At 34.6% G+C, this 12,664-nt stretch overlaps 1 protein-coding gene across 3 annotated transcripts in view; it reads left to right on the top strand.

The window, feature by feature from the left end:
* Nucleotides 1-22: 22 nt before the first annotated feature.
* LOC138698003 (protein wings apart-like) overlaps nt 23-12,664 on the top strand; it is a 38,323-nt gene continuing 25,681 nt past the window's right edge. For all 3 annotated transcript variants that reach the window (XM_069823678.1, XM_069823677.1, XM_069823676.1), the window contains exons 1-4: nt 23-84; nt 1,896-2,009; nt 5,798-5,918; nt 11,338-11,571. In XM_069823678.1, coding sequence (XP_069679779.1) covers nt 1,915-2,009; nt 5,798-5,918; nt 11,338-11,571 — 450 coding nt within the window. In that variant the 5' untranslated portion in view covers nt 23-84; nt 1,896-1,914. The remainder of the gene's footprint in view (nt 85-1,895; nt 2,010-5,797; nt 5,919-11,337; nt 11,572-12,664) is intronic.

Here is a 12,664-nt window from a genome sequence, read left to right as displayed (position 1 = left end):
TTTTTTCATGCTACTGTCGGCAGCAACCTTCGAACATAAAATAAAATACTTTAATGCTCGAAGGCAGCAACAGTATTTATAAAGGTGCGTTTTTTGAGTATGTGTGTTTCTGATTACACTTCTTTTTAAAAGTGGAATTTGTGTTAATGTGTGTATTTTTTACATCATTATTGTTTTAGTCCCTGTTTTATTTAAAATATAGGGTATTTAAAAAGTCAGTTCAAACATTAAACTGCTATAAATATTATAATATTTGAGATAGGGAAAAACAAAAACGTCACAATGTTGGGCAAACAACGGGGTTTACAAAACATTGGGAAGATGTTCACCGTTCTCTTGTTCAACGTAAGCATTCTGTCTGCGACACCATGCACAGCATTTTGCAGATAATGTCTTGGAATAGCCTATTAGCAATTTCTTGCGAGATGGCATCTTTCAGTTGCAGTAGGGTTGTTGGATGTGTCAGGAAACCTCGTTCTTTAAGGTAACCCCACAACCAAAAGTCGGCCGGATTGAGGTCTGGAGATCGCGAAGGCCACATTGTTGGAAAGTGCCTACTGATGATACGATCGCCAAATATCTGCGTAAATAATTGTTTTGCAGGGATAAAGATGTGGGGTGGAGCGCCATTTTGCATGAAGATTATGTTTTCCATATCGCGATTTCTCAATCCAGGAATGACGAAGTTCTGTAACATGCTGTAGTAGCGCTCTCCGTTTACTGTAACAGTCTGCCTTATTCCATTATTGTCCACACCTGTGGAGTAACGGTTAGCGCGTCTGGTCGGGAAACCAGGTGGCCCAGGTTCGATTCCCGGTCGGGGCAAGTTATCTGGTTGAGATTTTTACCGGAGTTTTCCCTCAACCCAGTATGAGCAAATGCTGGGTAACTTTCGGTGCTGGATCCCGGACTCATTTCACTGGCATTATCACCTTCATCTCATTCAGTCGATAAATAACCTAAGATGTTGATAAAGCCCCGTAAAAGAACCTACTAAAAAAATATTAATGGTGGAGTTAACACGCGTAATTGCAAACTTTGGTTGCAAAACGAACCTCAGTTACGCACTTCAATTCAAGTATATAAAGGGAAAAATTGAGACTGTGTCTGGTGAAGTTCCTGGATAGCTCAGTCGGTAAAAGCATTGGTGTATTCAGCCAAAAGTCCTGGGATCGATACCCGGCTCTAGAACAATTTTTCCCTTGAAATTATTCAAGTCTGCTTCACAGGGAGCTTTACCTGAAAGCTATATTTGCATATTTTTAATCTTGTTTTTTTTTTATTTGAAATAGGTTTTTAGTTTTTGGGTCCATAATAATCTAAAATGTCAGCTTCCTTAAATCTAGTGATATTTCATATGAAATTAAAGAATGTTAATATCTTATCACTGTTTTTTTTATTTTGCTTTAATATCAGTTTTATTAAAGCTCGAGAAAATCACATGTAAGTTATGTGTACTCACGAATGTCAAAATTTGCAGGCTTTTAACATTTTTAAACTCCCAAAAAATAGATACGAGAAAAATATAAACATTTGGATTTGTCTCTTAAAATATTATATCGAAGTTGTGCAAAAAAATCAAATGAAAAGGAAGTGATATTTGCATTGGATCATTCGACATGGAATGACTCCATAACGTATACAGTATACTGGTTAATGAGGAAAGTCGTCTTATAGGGCCACCTATTGATATGACAAGTAAATTTCTAATGCACACTTGGTAATTCTATCTAGCCTATTATAATTTAGTTTAAGTAATATATAAGTGATTCCAGTCCACTAAGAGATTTAGTTATACGTGTTTATGGATGTGACTTCAAATTTTAGAGTCACTAGGCTATTGAAAAATATCTGCTAGTTCAAGATATTAAGTACCCTACACTCTTTCTTTATAGGAAGAATCGACTTAGAAACATGAGTGAATCCAAGAAGGACGATTTTGAAGATTTTAATATCAATATACAGTATATTTCCAAAGGACTTACGGATGAAAACACCCTCATTACAAGGTTGTATATTGTTCTATAGGTACCAGTACCTGTTATACTGATTATAAATTTATATACAGGGTGATTCACGAAGATTGTGCAATACTCTAGGATGTGATTTCTGGCATCATTCCGATGAAAAAAGTTCATATAAACATATCGGTACGTCATATTTTTTAAATTGACTGAGTTACGCCCTCCTGAATGTTAAACATAAACGTAGATATTATGAAGGTTTAAGCATTAAAATTATTTACAACAATGGTACTGGGTGTATTATAAATTCATTAAAGAACATTCACGTTATTACTCGCCGAAAAATCTGTATTAAAGCCGGTTTTCAAAGACCCCCACCTTCTGCAGCAATACATGTAGCCGACTGAGTGTGAACTGCATATGCCGCATTCCCTAATTTCCATTGTTTGGATGCTAGGTAGATACGATGTACTGGTGTTGAGTTATCTCTAACCGTGACCCTGATGTAACGAGATTTTGTGTTGCTGCTATCAGCTGTATTGTAACACATACAGCTCCAGACATCCAAAGATAGAGAGTTCACAAGAATGCGTGTTACAGAAGAAAGAAACGTTATTTTATCCGAAACTGTTCAAAATCGGACATATGTATATATTAACTTTTTTCATCAGAATGATGTCAGAAATCACATCCTAGAGTATTGCACAATCTTCGTGAATCACCCTATATATTTTTATGCGGACCACAAGATAATGGACCAAAAGTAATTCTGCAAAAAGCAGGACATCTGGTCACCCTAATTCGCGGGTGCTCGTGTAAAGGGGGTTAAGTTGATTTGGCTAAACTGGAATAAGTACAGATTTGAACTATCCACAATTACTTTTCTCTTGTGTTAAAGGGGTTAAGTCATTCTTCCATCTATGATGCAGTTACAGTGCTCCATATTTTGTGACAAAGGGGTTTTGTTCAGTACCAAAGGAGAGAAGTTTACATACCTTGCAATTTGACTTAGCCCCCTTTACATGAGCACCCGCGAATTATGATTGCTTTCCCTTTGTGAAAACTACGTACTGTATCTGTGTTCTTATTGAAATTATAAGTACATAATTCTAACCGATTTAAAATCATACAAACCTAAACTAATAATTAAATAGGAAAGTTCTGCTGCATTTGGTGCCATATTTAAGGATTGCTGCACTGTGTCATACATGTAAAGTCATCCGATGTTTCAGAGCTCTAACATATTGGCTTCATTATCAGGGAAGGCACACCAACCCTAAAGTCTTGCACCACGTTGCATGCTTTGAGAGTCTCAAATCATACTGAGTTACACATTCACTAGATTTTAAACACGGTGGTTCTTTATGCTATATATTGAGTGAAGTATAACAAAAATATTTTTGTATAGACAGTAATATTCAGGGTAGGAAATAACGGAGGGGATGGGGGGATTCCCCTCCCCTGTTGGAAAGTTATCCCCCTCTCATAAATTCATATTTACATCATCCCTGCCAGGGATAACTCCTATCCCCCCCTCACAAAATATAATTGTTTTAATACGAGTATATGTACTTTATAAATTATAAAGTAGGCAATATATATATATATATATATATATATATATATATATATATATATATATATATTGATGTATTATCATCACCAGCAAGCTGACAACAATCAATAACTGGAATTACACATCTTATCTTAAGCCTGCTCATGGGTATAATTTTTATTATTATGATCAAGATGCAAGACAAGCAACTCAGTGCGACCAAGAGTTGAGCCGTATCGAATGAGGATAATAATAATTTTATGTTTGGTATTCTCTATCTAGGCTTCTATCCCCCCTCATCAGAAATTTTAATTCGCACCCTGGTAACACTCAAACTATTTAAGTGTTTCAAGCTTCAAGATTACATAAGCTACATTATCACCTTTAATATGTATATTTTTGTCCCTGTATATTCCACCAATTTCACATAAGACTTTGTTATTAAGAGCCTATGGCTCATCATCTTTAATACCAGATAGTAAACTTAATAAATGTGAAGTGGTTTCTTCCAACTGATGCCAAAAAGTAATCTATGATTGATGTAGGCCTATTAACAGTTTTTAAATTTTCTCGTAAATTTGACATATTTTTAATTCTATAATTTAAGCCTATACCGGGCTTTCATTTCGAAACGTCCCAGTCTAAATAACTATGTATTTGAATTAAACTTAATTTAAACAAAAACATGTCAAGGCAATAATACAGTCTATTTCGGAACTCCTCTACATAGCATTACCATAGTAACAAAATCTTATTAACATACATAAATAACGTAAATTTAAACTTCGGCTTTATTATCCTCTATCCTGTTTTACATTTTTAAAGAATAGATTTATAATACACAACTATAATATTATTCAATATTAGTTTGTGTTACTACTTGAAATAAGTCTTTGTGGTTTTATTCTCTTTAGTGCTAATCAACAATAATAAGAATCCAGGTTGCCAGGTGATGACAGAAATAAAAAATGTGAGAACAAAGGAATGATATGTAATTATAAACAACTGAATACTCTTTCAAATTTAAGTATCATAATAATTATATAGAGGTGCCAATTTTAAATTTCAAAGGAGGGTTAGGGAGTGAAATCTAAAATGAAGAGTCCACTGCAAGAATGATGGATGTCACTTTCTATTCGAGAATGAACCAAGACTGTCAATGCATAGGTTAAGACATATAGACTGTACATAGAGAGTTATATGGCATTAACACTGATAGTCATTGTCCAGTAATGATCGGAAAATCACAGTTAAGCTTTGAGCACTAAGCATTTCAAACTTTCAATTGCTTCTCCTGAAAAATGTATTCCAAATGACATCCATCATTCTTGCAGTGGACTCTTCAAATGCAGTTAACACTGGTTTTAAACTTACCCCTCGATGTCTAAATTGGTATGTTTTTTATTTAAAATAAATGTAATTGAAAGAAATAGTTATTTAGACTGGAAAGTTTTGAAATGAAAGCCCAATGTAGAATAAAGTATAAATTTTTCACAATTAAAATAATAGTAATAAAAGTTTACCCACAAATATGATTTAAGTAATTAATAAATAAAACATTAAAATTTACGTATAAACGGTAAATTTCAGTGCAATCATGACCGGATTGTTACTGAATAAATAGAACTGTACAGTTGGATCAATTTTGCTCTCTCAGTTACAGCTATATCTGTTTTATTACCGGTATAACTTCTTCCTAGAGCCTAATGTGGGTATTGTTATAGTTTCATAAAATTTTAATTATGTGTCTTCTTCAAGTATTCTTTTAATTGTGCCGGTTGTGCTGCACATTTGCTTGAATTTGTTTAATTTTCTCACTATATCTTTATACATTACCGGTATATGTTATAGACATAGTGTAACCTAAATTTTTTTTAAGTTCTTTGGCAATCTGATAGCTAAGAGACTGTGCCTGACCGTAACAATCATATTGGCGATCTGACAGCTAAGTATCTAGATTGTTAAAAGCATATTTTATTTGTTCAGTAATCTTATTTATTACAATTTTTTATTTTACATTCGTTTTAGCTTTTAGAGTCATTGTCTTTGTTTTATTTTCTAATATTCTCAGGTTACCGGTATATTTGTTAAATATATGAGTCCAGGCATGTACCACTCCTTGCACACTCTGCAGCTGTTGTAATCACCTAGTGATCACCAAATAAAATTTCATTTCACATAGGCTACCATACCAGTATGTAAGAAATTAAAATAAAAGTCTTACAAAAAAGCAATCGTATGTTTTTTTACCTATGAAGAGACCATTTTTATGTTACAGATGTCAGTCAACTATTTATTTAGCAACCCAATGTATGATTTCTGACTTCAGAGTGCGTATGTGGTCTGATAGAAAAATGGAAAAGTTACTTTGTGCGTTATATGATGCTCCAAAATATCAGGTAAGTTATAGTCTTTTCTTCTCTGTAAAATTAATTGGTAGGAATACGAAGTTTTCTGCTATTTTGTACATCAGAACTCTATAAATGTTGCATGTATGCAATCCCTCACATTAAATTCTGGGTCCAGGAACTAAATACAGTAGCGGGCATGTTAAAAATGTCGGAATCGCTTGTTTTTAGAACAAAAATAGCATAAACAGGTTTTAACTTATTCTAGTTGTAACCAGAAATAGTGTTGCTCACCTAGTAGCTCGAGTTTTTTTCTTCCATGGTTGCTCCTTTTCATAGGTGTACTGCTGTTCATGTTTCACAGAAAACAAAAACTAGGCCTATATAGGCAACCGGTACTTAATCATATTATGTAGAATATAAAGTATAACATTTTGCACTATTTACACTTTAAATATAATAGGCCAAAAAACTATATAATTATTTATAATGACCTATATGTTGGCTATAAACTGTAGCTCATTTTTCTAACCTAAGTTTATTTTCATGGCTTTCATTGAAGCAAAATCATTTATTGTTTCATTGAAATCAATTTCTGGAGCCAGTTTATGTTCAATAGCTAAACGAGAAAGAGAGTTAAGGTGTTCTTCTTCTGTGGTAGATCTCTGCCAAGTTTTCAGTTGATTTCCCAGCTACTAAAAGCTCTTTCTGTCTCTGAAACAGTTACTGGAAGAGTACAGAATATACGCAGAGCAATACAAACATTCACAAAAATAGCTTGCAGTTTTTTTAGAATAATTTCATTTAAAAGCATCAGTGAAGAATTTCCTTGTCCTTTTGATATACTGAATTGTGAATTTTTCTTAAATGCAGTAATTTATCTTTTAAATGAAGTGAGGAGATCATCAGGGTATTATTCAACAAGATCTTTTGACCTTTATTCAATATTTATTGTGGATAGTGAAATACATGTACCTATAATTCAACACTGGCGAAAATAAACTAAGAATTTCTTTATGTGCTTCAGAGCGATTTTATAGGTCATTTATCACGAAGTCCAAAGCAGTAAACATTATTTATCTTTTAAAGATATCTTCTGCTGCAACTTCCTTGTCAGTGTCTTCTGAATTATCCTCATCATGAAACCTTTTCCTCTTTTTCACTGTTTTTTCCATCTTCAGGAAAACTTGAATCAATGTCCATATTTTCAGCAAATAATTGTGCTTTATTAAAAATGTGATGCCTATTATACAGTATCGTAAATTCTGCAGTTCTTTATTTAAGTCATCCATTGAATTTTTCTCAACATCAAGTGATATCCCTCTAGATTTTATTATTACATTTCTTTCATTTATAGAAGACAGGACTTTGTGCCAAAATGCATTCAAATGAAGAGAAATATCTTCGTAGAGAATTTACTTTATCGTGATTTTTTTCTGGCAAATTTATTTCTGCCACAGTACATTGAAGAGAATTCAAAATACCGACAGATAGTAGACAATTGGCTGATTGGTTTCTACTCGAGGATCCAACATGTTTTAGACTGGATATAACAAATACCAATCTCTTCCCTTAAAATGGTTCACTTTGCAGGACTGTTGCTGAAAAGCGCATACCATTATAACCTCTGCACACGTACTCACAAAAAAATGTGACCACATGATGATTCATCTTGACAGCATTTACGCCAGTCTAAAATTAAGGGAATGTGCACTGCATGGAGAATACAATGCAAAACTGTTTTTCTCTAGTATTCTCGATTTTACACCCTTTATTTTCTAATTCATGTTAGAACCATTATCATTCCCTTGGCCATGGCAGTCAGCTAAGGAGATTAATGACGTTCTAAGACTGAAAGCAGTTTAGAAGCAATACTATCACCAGTTTTCTCATTAAATTCAGGAATTTAATAACCTCTCCTTAATTTGGAATTGTCCAGTTCCCTTGTTCTGTAACAAATATCTTAAAATAAAAACATTTTTCTCTTCGTGCGAGACATCAGGTGCAGCATCATAAACAATACTATAGTAAATTGCTGGAAAGTTTCTATTGTGACTGTCGCCAATTCTCGAGCTGTGTCCTTGAAAGGGCAAACCTCCGGATGCAAAAAATAATGTCACACCAAGCAGTCTTTTCAATAAAGCTTTCCATTTTTCAGCTTCATGGAGACAATGTTTTTGTAAGGCATTATCTATTCCACGACACAACAAAGATTGCTGCAATTCTTTCCATCTACAGTAACAATTGCGATGAAGTACACTATTTTCATGAAGTGGCAATTTAGTATGCAACTTTTTCCACTGTACTTCTGTTAGAGAAAATCCTACGATTCTAGTCAAATTGCTAGGTACGGTACTGTTTACAGTTGGATTCGTAAAGGTTTAATTGAATAAAAGACATGGAAGAATACAACGTTTGTTGTGATGTGCAATAAATTAACCAGTCGAGAGGAGTTTTCTTCTCTGTTGTTTGATGATGTAGAATACAGCAGAAGTTCTGTGAATAACTTACTATTTAAATCCTTTGGTATTGTTTTAATGCATTTTAAAATATTTTATAACAAATGTAATCTTCATCTTACGATGTTTGGGTGACGTATATACGTCCGTTGATGTGACATATTAATGAATTAAATACTATTATAGTCACAATCATGCCGTGGTATGAAAGAAAAATTTCACAACCTCGAGCAGGAATCGAACCTGCGACTTCCTGTTCTCCGGTCAGGCGCTCTACCACTGAGCTATCGAGTTCGTCTCACGCCAAAGGCTCGGAATTATCCTTTCATACTGGCGACTCTGTTATAGAGTACTGTCCATAGCGTCTGATCCTAGTCGGCACTGCTTATGACCGGAGAACAGGAAGTCGCAGGTTCGATTCCCGCTCGTGGTTGTGAAATTTTTCTTTCATACCATGGCATGATTGTGACTATAATAGTATTTAATTCATTATTTTATAACAGTAACGAAGAGCATGATCTTTGAAATTCAGTTCGTCTTTTTGGATTCCATGTAATATCTCCCCCTAAACGTTTTCAGGTAATGCCTCTTTAGTTTCCCTGTCTGTGGTAATGGGGCAAGTTTCATGAATGCAACTGGAACCAGAAGCTGATGAAATAATATCGTGACCCTCATGTTCTGAAAAAGATTTGACAAACTTCGTGATTTTCTGACGATTTTTCTCCCTTTCGTTTTCAGTTTCCTCTTTTGACTGCCTGATTTATTTTTATAACTATTGGACATAATTAGTGCAATTAAAATAACAAAATTTGGTAAAGATGACCACTAGACAATATGAATATTAAAATTCCAGTACTAGTACACTGATGATACTAATAAAGCAATAAAAAATAAACACATTCACTATGCACTTGTAACAGTCACTGCTCACTGATCTGTAATGAAAAAACACATTCAGTCTCGGACTGGAGACAGAAGTCTGAAATACGGAATAATTTTATAGTATGGTGTCCTGTTAATAAATGGAACCATTGTTGGTTGCGTCAATAATTTTGCATGAGAAGACGAGAATGACATCTAAATGGAGTTGCATAATGTTAAACTAACCTTACTCACTAAATTTGCCCTTACAGTATATGCAACATATTTAAATATAGCCATCGGCGTGGGTAGCATAGTTGGTATAACGCTGGCCTTCTGTGCTTGAGGTTGCGGGTTGATCCCGACCCTGGTCGATGGCATTTAAGTGTGCTTGAATGTAACAGGCTCATGTCAGTGGATTTACTGGCATGTAAAAGAACTTTTTCAGGACAAAATTCTGGCATGCTGACGACACTGATATAACCTCGGCAGTTGCAAGCATCGTTAAATAAACCATATATTTTTTTTTAAATATGGCCTATCTTAAAAAGTTTAAATTTTAAAACGACATAAGGAGAAGGATATTGCACTGCGTGTTATAATTGAGACGAAAGCTCTAACGTAATCCCCAGGGAAGTTTTGTATAAGCCAATTTTGTATTGAAGTGTAAACATGATACCATTGATATTCATTGTTGCCTGTTGAAGCTGTGTTAATTTTTAGCACTGCACACTCTATTCTGATATTGTACTGCACAATAAATGTATGCAGACAGTTTGTGCAGAAAAGTGATACTGGTATGTATAATTGATCATTATATATATATATATATATATATATATATATATATATATATATGTATACATACAGTGAAACCTCTCATTTACGGACATTGAAGGGACTTAACAATCTGTCCGCATCTGAGAGGTGTCTTTTATTGGGAGGGAGGCTCCCCAATCTAACAGTAAATTTATAATATGCATTATGTTTCTCTTCACACTTTAAATTAAATGTATTACTGTAGTTTAATTCTAAATGCAGTCTACTGTACTACAGTAAATTCTTTGCAACTTTTACTACAGTAGATAAGACCGAAAAAGGAAAATACAGTACTGTGCAAGGCAATTTTATTTTAGGTCTACAGTTATGCAGTACCGGTACTGTAATTTACAGTTTTCAAATTAACCTTTACGTTCAGGTGCCATGTCTCTCGAAATAGAACAATTGATTGAAGTGAAGAGAATAATCCTACTAACCCTATCATGTGTCGAATACAATTTCACGATCACTGAAACCTTGGACCCATCAGACAGGTTAAATTTTATGAGTTTGTTTATCCACCTGCTACCAGCTAACAAGGGCTAGCCGACTGGGCTAGTGGTAGCCTACGAGACCCTTATTGTCTTCTTTCATGTTAAAGAATTTCTCTACAGTTCTCAAAACTAAATTTTCCATTTTTGTAACACATTAGGTCTTGAAATCCAAGCTCTGTCCGCAGTCAGGAGGTAAAGCAAGCTTTAGGATTGTGAAACAACTGCCCATGTCCGTGTCTGAGAGTGTCCGTAAATAAGAGTTAAATTTATCATTATTTCTATATTATTTCAGTTGGGACATAAAAATCTGTCCGTATATGGGGACTGTCCGTATCTTGGGGGTGTCCTTAAGGAGAGGTTTCACTGTATATATATATATATATATATATATATATATATATATATATATATATATATATATATATATATATAATATTTGGGGGGTCCGGTACCAAAGAGGAGACCCAACTCACCTCCCCCTTTGTTGGGACCCTGCATGTATGTCCAGAGTATGGACATTCTTAACGAAAGGCCGTAAATAGCCGTAATAGCTGACACGCCTTTTTTAAATCCCATTAACTAACTTCTTAACTTTAATTTTTTTAAGGATTTAATTTTTATTCTATGTAACGAATTTTCAAGTACCTGTACCAGTGTAAGTTATTATTAGTTGATAGAAATACGGATCTTTCACTTTCTGAGCGTAGACTATCTTACAGTAGGCCTATTCTCATGTTTACTTCCATAGCATTTTTTCAAATCAGTCACAGCTATCAGAATTTGAATAAATTGCAATAAAAATTAGTATAATAACTGTATGTATGGATTACTTTACAGTCTCTCGGGATCTGTACATCCATGGTCATGCTTATATTGAGTCAGAATATAAAAAACGAGGATGTGGATATGGAATTCTTACACCTCTTGGTAAATTTACTGAAAAATGAAGTTATTCATAAAAATGAATTGAGCAATTCTCAAAGTCTGACGTTAAAACAAGAGGTACGACAACTGTGTGGAAAGTTACAAAACCAGAATCAAGCAATACATCTTAATTTGGATAATTTGACAGTAAGTAGCTTGACAATTTTATTGCTTCTTGAAAATATCCAAGATAATTAAATTTTCTGAAACTTCTTAGTGCATTAGTGATTCATTGTTTGAGAAAGAATTTATTGAAATTTCTTTGTAATGAGAGTAAACTCGGTTTCAAATTTAAAACTTTTTATAGTTGACCTGAATTAGTGAAGTGAACTTCCATGCACTCACCTAAGTGCACATTCACAGAGAGGGAGAGGAAGAGAGAGTAAGAAATACGAGATTTTGGTTTATCTTCATATTTTTCTGGTTGATTTTCAAGATAAGATTTTTACATGTAAATTTTACTTGAAGTCGTATTTACTGTTTCAGTTGATATTTAAATACGAGGCACATCCAGAAAGTAAGTTTCCCTATTTAAAAAAAAAAAAAGAACACACATACTTTCAGGAAAACATTTATTGGCAACAGGTACAGCAATGTTTCAGCTATTTTTCAACATAGCCACCATCAGAATTGAGACACTTGTCGTATTGTGGGATCAACTTTTGTATCCCTCTGTCGTAGAACTCTGCCGCCTGTGAATGGAATCAGCGTGTGACAGATGTCTTCAGCTCTTTGTCGTTGCCAAAACGTTCACCGGAGGACAGGAATTTCTTGAGGTGCAAGAAAACGTGAAAATCGCAAGGAGCAAGATCAGGACTGTAGGGTAGATGATGAAACAACTCCCAGCCAAATTCCGTCAAAACAGCTGCTGTGCGCTGAGCCGTATGTGGACGAGCATTGTCATGGAGGAGCACAACACCTGCAGTAAGCATTCCACGCCTCTTGTTTTGAATGGCACGTCGCAATTTTTGCAGTGTTTCACAGTAATGGTCAGCGTTCATTGTGTCACCTCTTGGAAGGAAGTCAATGAGCAGAATGCCCTTCCTGTCCCAGAACACCGTGCACATCACTTTCCATACCGACAGCATCTGTTTGAATTTCGTCCTGACCGGAGATCCACTATGCCGCCAATGCATTGACTGCTGGTTGGTTTCCGGGGTGAAGTGCGAAATCCAAGTCTCATCGCCCATGACGATCCTGTCGAGGAACTCGTCACCGTCGTGATACCATTGCAGAAATG

This window comes from Periplaneta americana, chromosome 4 (genome assembly GCF_040183065.1).
Source record: "Periplaneta americana isolate PAMFEO1 chromosome 4, P.americana_PAMFEO1_priV1, whole genome shotgun sequence".
Lineage (NCBI taxonomy): Eukaryota > Metazoa > Arthropoda > Insecta > Blattodea > Blattidae > Periplaneta > Periplaneta americana.
Note: the sequence above shows the minus strand (reverse complement) of the source record. Positions and strands in the feature narration are given on the sequence as shown.